The sequence below is a fragment of the Cucumis sativus genome, chromosome 2, assembly GCF_000004075.3.
Source record: "Cucumis sativus cultivar 9930 chromosome 2, Cucumber_9930_V3, whole genome shotgun sequence".
NCBI classification, from domain to species: Eukaryota; Viridiplantae; Streptophyta; class Magnoliopsida; order Cucurbitales; family Cucurbitaceae; genus Cucumis; species Cucumis sativus.
The window spans coordinates 2,971,593-2,979,549 of NC_026656.2; the positions used below are offsets into that span (position 1 = coordinate 2,971,593).

The following is a 7,957-nucleotide window of genomic DNA, read 5'->3' on the forward strand; positions in this document are numbered from 1 at the left end:
CAACTTCAAGAACATCACGTGCTCCGCTTCCTCAAATCAAGCGTAAGCATTCAACCAACTTGAAGAACATCACGTGCTCCGCTTCTCCAAATCAAGCGTAGACGTTCAACAAACTTCAAGAACATCACGTGCTCCGCTTTCTCCAAATCAAGCGTAGACGTTCAACAAACTTCAAGAACATCACGTGCTCCGCTTCCTCCAAATCAAGCGTAGACATACAGTTGAGAGAGAATCAGAGGATCAAATTCTAGAGATTGAACCGCATCGCATCAAATCAACAAAAATACAACATCAACTCAAGTTCAAGTCCACGAATTAAATTTCTCCGGAAATCTCGTGCGAACAAATTGGCACGCCCAGTGGGACCATCTCTACCTCTCATCTCTCTCTCATCATCTAGATCTACAAGCAAATCAATGGCATCAAAGAAAGCTGCATCCAAATCTTCAGCTGCAAGCGACACCTACACGGGACCTATCACCCGTAGTCGTTCCAAGGGGATCATCCAAGGGCAAGACCAAGGTTCCGCCATCGCGCAGAGCATCCTGAAGCAATTGATGGAATCTCCTAAAGCTGGAATTGTCATCAAGGAAAATCCTCTATATAATGATTATGATTCTGCCTCTAGCAGGTCACTGAAAGAAGCACACCCAGATGTGATGTCCGTCATGATGGCTGATGTAGCAGTCGAGACTGCCATGGCGGAGATGGAGAGAAAAATTAATCTCCTGATGAAGGTTGTTGATGAACGAGACCACGAAATTGCAGCTTTAAAGGAGCAGATGCAGACTCGTGAAACTGCTGAATCGAGTCAAACTCCTGTCGTTAAAGTTGATGACAAAGGGAAGAACGTGGTACAAGAAAATCAGCCACAACAACAATCAACTTCTGTGGCTTCTCTCTCGGTTCAACAATTACAAGATATGATCACAAACTCCATCAGAGCACAATATGGAGGCCCATCTCAGACTTCTTTCATGTACTCTAAACCATACACCAAAAAGAATCGACAACTTGAGAATGCCGCTTGGATATCAGCCTCCAAAATTCCAGCAGTTTGACGGAAAGGGCAATCCAAAACAGCACGTTGCTCACTTCGTCGAAACATGTGAGAATGCAGGATCAAGAGGAGATCAACTAGTCAGACAATTTGTTCGAAGCTTGAAAGGAAATGCTTTTGAATGGTATACTGATCTGGAGCCAGAAAGCATTGAGAGTTGGGAACAACTAGAAAAGGAGTTTCTCAATCGCTTCTACAGCACCAGGCGTACTGTAAGCATGATGGAGCTTACAAATACGAAACAAAGAAAGGGAGAACCAGTCATCGACTACATCAATAGATGGAGAGCTCTAAGTCTTGACTGTAAAGATCGGCTCACCGAACTGTCGGCTGTAGAAATGTGCACCCAAGGCATGCACTGGGGACTCCTCTACATTTTGCAGGGAATAAAGCCCCGCACATTTGAAGAACTGGCAACTCGAGCTCATGATATGGAGTTTGAGCATCGCCAGTAGAGGAACTAAAGATTTTCTTGTTCCTGAAGTAAAGAAAGATAAGAAAGAGATGAAAGGTGCTGAAAAGATAGTGAAAAGCACCGCGAAAGAATCTATGGTCGTAAACACAACCCCGCTGAAATTCTCCAAAGGAAAGGAAGCGAGGGTTGAAAAGAAGGATGATGGAAGCGAAAGGCGACGTCTGACTTTAAAAGAAAGGCAGGAAAAAGTTTACCCATTTCCTGATTCAGATATCGCTGACATGCTAGAGCAACTACTAGAGAAGCAGCTGATCCAGCTGCCAGAATGTAAACGACCTGAGCAAGCAGGAAAGGTAGATGATCCCAATTACTGCAAGTATCATCGGGTCATCAGTCATCCAGTAGAGAAATGCTTCGTGCTGAAGGAGCTAATTCTAAGGTTGGCTCGTGAGAAAAGGATTGAGCTAGATTTGGAGGAAGTAGCTCAAACAAAACCACGCTGAAGTGACGATAATGTCTGAGGCTTCTTCGTCGAGATTGATTTTTGAGCAAAGGAAAAGCTTGGTCCAGTTCGGGACCTTTTGAGCCTATAGTTGTCCAATTCTTTCAGGAAATCTCATACGAGGATCCTCAAGGAGAGAAAAGACCAATTGAAGAAGACGATGAAGGGTGGATAGTGGTGACCCACCGAAAGAAAAGACAGTCGATCCCGACCCAAAGAGAGTCTCGCTCTTTACCAAAACTATAGAAGAGGAAATAAGACTCAAAAGAATAAGAAAAAGAAGAAGACTCATAAGCTTAAGCTCGTACATAATGAAGACATGAATTTCTCTCGACCTCAACGCTTAGTGACCTTGGCAGACTTCCTTCCAAAAAGCTTCCTTTGTGATCATCAGGATGAAGACCCAGAAGTCGTTGCGTGTCATGCTATCAACACAACGGAGGAAGAAATAATCCCTCCAAGATCACTAGAAAGAGAGGGAGTATCAAAAGACCTTTCAAGGTTTAATGTAGAGGATCTATTATCACTTCCTCAAGAGACCAAAACCATCCTTATTGATGCATTGCTAAATTCAAGAGCATCAAGTTCGAGTACTCCGACTATGACATATGAGAGTGGTTCTTATTGTATGTCTATAGACTTCTCAGATGAGGATTTGTTGTTGGGATCTAAACTTCATAATAGACCTTTGTATGTTTCTGGATACGTTCGAGAACAGAGAGTCGATCGAATCCTCATTGATAATGGCTCAGCTGTCAACATAATGCCAAAGTCGACTATGTGGCAATTAGGCATCTTGATGGACGAGCTCTCAAATAGCAAGCTAGTAATTCAAGGTTTTAACCAAGGTAGCCAAAGAGCAATAGGCATGATACGGTTAGAACTCATAATTGGCGACCTAAAGGCCAGTGCATTGTTTCATGTCATAGACTCAAGGACTACTTACAAGTTGTTACTAGGGCGTCCTTGGATTCATGGAAACGGAGTAGTAACTTCAACACTGCATCAGTGCTTCAAATTTTATCAGGACGGTGTAAAGAAGGTTGAAGCCGACTCTAATCCATTCTCAGAAGCTGAGTCTCACTTCGCAGATGCAAAGTTTTATTCAAAGAATAATAATATTTTAGAAGTTTTGCCTGCAGAAACCCCTCTTACAAAAGGAGAAGATAATTCACAATTGAAATCACTCGCAACCACAGAACCACATGAAAGTGCGAGAACCTTTAACTCTGGAAAGGGTGAAGCATACACTAGCAGCACAAAGGGTATGATCTTGAAGGATGAAAATGCTGCAAACACACCAGTTTTGCGTTATGTCCCTCTGTCAAGGCGCAAGAAAGGCGAATCACCATTCATGGAGTCTCCAAAAGGTTTGAAAGTTGGTGACATCGAAATCATAAAAGAAAGCTTCACTACACCACTAACTAAGATAGCGAAGCAAGAGGTAAAGGTAGATCTGGTGGAAGCAAACTTGCCCCAAAGGCGAACGAAAGACGGATTCGACCCCAAGGCTTACAAATTGATGGCGAAAGCAGGTTATGACTTCACAGCTCACACCGAGTTTAAAAGCTTGGAAATTCATGACCGACCTGAGCTCTCCTCAACTCAAAAGAAGCTTCTACGGGAAGGACATTCTATACCCGTGTCGAGAAAAGGACTCGGATACAAGTCGCCAGAACCGATCCGTATAACTAAAAAGGGGAAGGAAAAAGTGGTTGACATCAATCATATAACTATAGAGGAGGATGACAATACTGACGTAAAAGAAGGTGATAATCAGAGAATCTCAGTATTTGATCGAATTAGACCATCTGTTGCACGTCCCGTAGTATTTGAAAGGCTAAGCATGACAGAGGCAGAAAGAGAAAGGCTCCAGTCAGTACCAAACCTTGAGAGACATTCGGTCTTTCGAAGGCTAACTACGACTCCCATAAAGGAAGAAAGCACATGCCATGCCTTGACAACTACAAGACCATCAGCCTTTGAAAGGCTAGGTGTGTCTAAAAAGAAAAATGTACAAGCACCCCGTGCTCCGATTTTTAATCATCTCGGGGATAAAGGATCACACGACAACATTGATTCCAACATAGATACAAAGAAGAAGGAACCAATGTCTCGTGTGAAAGTTTGGCGTCGAATTAAGCATACAGATGTCGATAATTATCGTAGTAAGAAGTTTCCTTGCGAGACAAAGGAAAATGGAGAAATTCATAGCAACGTTCCTTCTCGCATGAAAAGAAAAACTTTTGTTACTCTCAATACAAGTCAAGGTTCGTTAAAGGTAAAAAGACATGATGTTATACTAACGAATCCTGAAAAAGAAGGGTCGGAACAAGGGGAATGTGAAACTTCATGTCATCACATCACCATTATTGAGGAATCAGAGACTGGAACTCATGAAGAAGACGCAGAAAATGCCCCACAAAGTTTAGAGGATGGTGGTCAATCTACTGTAGACGAGCTAAAAGAGGTGAACCTTGGTACAATAGAGGAACCACGTCCGACTTTCATTAGTGCGTCCCTCTCTAATGAAGAGGTGGATAAATATATGAGTTTGCTCACCGAATACAGGGACATCTTTGCGTGGTCGTACAAGGAGATGCCAGGACTTGACCCAAAAGTAGCAGTCCATCATCTTGCAATTAAACCTGGATATCGACCGATTAAACAAGCACAACGACGTTTTCGACCGGAGCTTATCCCTCAAATCGAGGTGGAAGTCAACAAGTTGATCGAAGCAGGATTCATTCGCGAGGTCAAATATCCAACGTGGATAGCAAACATTGTCCCTGTTAGAAAAAAAAATGGACAACTTCGCGTTTGTGTAGACTTTCGCGATCTGAATAATGCATGCCCTAAAGATGATTTTCCCTTGCCCATCACCGAAATCATGGTTGATGCAACTACTGGACACGAGGCGTTGTCGTTTATGGATGGGTCGTCTGGATATAATCAAATACGGATGGCCCTCTCAGATGAAGAAATGACAGCTTTCAGAACTCCAAAGGGAATATACTGTTACAAGGTGATGCCCTTTGGATTGAAAAATGCCGGCGCTACTTATCAACGTGCCATGCAGAAAGTGTTTGATGATATGTTGCACAGGTATGTTGAATGTTATGTTGATGATCTTGTAGTCAAAACAAAGAGACGACAAGACCATTTGAAGGATCTAAAAGTCGTGTTTGATCGCTTGCGAAAATATCAGCTAAGGATGAACCCTCTCAAGTGTGCGTTTGGTGTAACTTCAGGAAAATTTCTTGGCTTCATTGTAAGGCATCGAGGGATCGAAATAGACCAGTCCAAGATTGATGCCATTCAGAAGATGTCAAGACCTAAAAGTTTGCATGACCTAAGAAGTCTCCAAGGACGACTGGCTTACATCCGAAGGTTCATCTCTAACTTGGCCGGTCGGTGTCAACCTTTTCAAAAGTTGATGAGAAAAGGAGAAAATTTTGTGTGGGATGAAGCTTGTCAGAACGCTTTTGATAGCATAAAGAAATACTTGCTTACTCCCCCAGTGCTGGGAGCTCCAGTACCTGACAAACCACTAATATTGTACATTGCTGCACAAGAAAGGTCCTTAGGAGCATTACTGGCACAAGAAGAGGTAAAGGGAAAGGAGCGTTCTCTCTACTATCTAAGCAGAACATTAATTGGGGCTGAAGTTAACTATTCTCCTATCGAAAAGATGTGTCTTGCACTTTTCTTTGCCATTGATAAGTTGAGGCATTATATGCAGGCCTTCACGGTTCATCTAGTGGCAAAAGCAGACCCTATAAAGTATGTTCTATCCAGGCCAATCATCGCTGGACGCTTAGCCAAATGGGCGGTTCTACTCCAACAATATGACATTGTCTATATTCCCCAAAAGGCGATAAAAGGACAAGCGCTAGCAGACTTTTTAGCAGACCACCCAATTCCTTCGGATTGGAAGTTATGTGATGACCTACCAGACGATGAGGTTTTCTTCACAGAAGTTATGGAACCTTGGACTATGTACTTCGATGGTGCAGCTCGAAGAAGTGGTGCGGGGGCAGGCATTGTCCTCATTTCTCCTGAGAAGCATATGTTGCCTTATAGCTTTGCACTTTCCGAATTGTGTTCAAACAATGTGGCTGAATATCAGGCTTTGATAATTGGCCTTCAAATAGCATTAGAAATCGGAGTGTCATTCATAGAGGTCTATGGTGATTCAAAATTGATAATCAATCAACTCTCGCTTCAATATGACGTGAAACATGAAGACTTGAAGCCATATTTTGCTTATGCTCGACAATTGATGGAAAAGTTTGATAATGTGATGTTAGAACATGTCCCTAGAGTAGAAAATAAGAGAGCGGATGCATTGGCAAATTTAGCCACGGCCTTGACCATGCCAGATGATGTAACTCTGAACATACCACTTTGTCAACGATGGATTATACCCCCAGTTAGGCCTGAATGTCAGGAAGTGAACATGGCAACATCCTATTTGATTGATGAAGAAGATTGGCGTCAACCCATCATAGAGTATCTTGAACATGGAAAGCTTCCAAAGGATTCTCGTCATAAAATTGAGATACGAAGAAGGGCAGCACACTTCATTTATTACAAGGGAACTTTATATCGCCGTTCTCTTGAAGGGCTCTTCCTTCGATGTCTCGGAAAGGAAGATTCGGTAAAAGCTCTAAAGGAAGTACATGCAGGTGTTTGTGGAGCACATCAATCGGGACCAAAGCTTCAATTCCAGCTAAGAAGAATGGGCTACTACTGGCCTAAGATGATCCAAGATTCAATAGACTATGTGAAGAAGTGTGAGCCTTGTCAATACCATGCAAACTTCATACACCAACCTCCAGAACCTCTTCATCCAACTGTGGCTTCTTGGCCTTTTGAGGCTTGGGGACTCGATCTGGTTGGCCCCATTACACCAAAATCATCAGCAGGACATTCTTATATCCTAGCAGCAACAGACTATTTTTCAAGGTGGGCTGAGGCCATTTCATTGAGAGAAGCCAAGAAGGAGAACGTGGCAGACTTTATTCGAACACACATCATCTATCGATACGGTATTCCACATCGAATCGTGACGGATAATGGAAAGCAATTCTCCAATAGTATGATGGACAAGTTATGTGAAAAATTCAAATTCAAGCAATATAAGTCATCCATGTACAACGCAGCTGCGAATGGACTAGCAGAAGCATTCAACAAAACATTGTGTAATCTTTTAAAGAAAATTGTCTCCAAGTCAAAGAGGGATTGGCAAGAAAAGATCGGCGAGGCATTATGGGCTTATCGAACGACTCATCGCACCCCTACAGGGGTTACACCATATTCGCTTGTTTACGGTGTGGAGGCTGTCCTTCCTCTCGAAAGGGAAATTCCGTCACTAAGAATGGCAGTACAAGAGGGATTGACTACCGAAGATAATGTGAAGTTACGTCTTCAAGAATTAGAAGCACTTGACGAAAAGCGATTAGAGGCTCAGCAAGCATTGGAATGTTATCAAGCGAGAATGTCCAAAGCTTTTGATAAACACGTTAAACCTCGCTCCTTTCAAGTCGGTGATCTAGTACTTGCCGTAAGGAGACCGATCATCACAACAAGGCATACAGGAAATAAGTTCACACCTAAATGGGATGGACCTTACATTGTTAAAGAAGTTTATACAAATGGCGCATACAAGATCGTTGATCAAGACGGACTACGAATTGGCCCAATCAATGGTAAATTTCTTAAAAAATTTTATGCTTAATTTTGTTAGGTAAAAAAAAAAAAAAATTGAACTACGTTATGACTTGATCCCTATATTATAAAGGGTACGTAGGCAGCTTAAGGAAAACCTTAAGCCCAGTCCAGCAAAAAAAAAGTTGAACTACGTTATGACTTGATCCCTACATTATAAAGGGTACGTAGGCAGCTTAAAGAAAACTTTAAGTTCAGTCCACCATTATAAAAAAAAAAAAAAAACCTTGAACTACGTCGTGAGTTAATT

At 42.3% G+C, this 7,957-nt stretch overlaps 1 protein-coding gene across 1 annotated transcript; it reads left to right on the plus strand.

Moving 5' to 3' along the window:
- The first annotated feature begins 2,214 nt into the window (after positions 1–2,214).
- LOC116402244 lies at positions 2,215–7,743 on the plus strand. Its single transcript, XM_031881512.1, has one exon. It carries the CDS (start codon positions 2,297–2,299, stop codon positions 7,715–7,717), a length of 5,421 nt encoding a protein of 1,806 aa, XP_031737372.1. The 5' UTR covers positions 2,215–2,296; the 3' UTR covers positions 7,718–7,743.
- The last annotated feature ends 214 nt before the right edge of the window (positions 7,744–7,957 follow it).

Coding starts and splice junctions, on each gene's coding strand:
- LOC116402244 (XM_031881512.1), top strand. CDS start 2,297: ATGAATTTCTCTCGACCTCAACGCTTAGTGACCTTGGCAGACTTCCTT.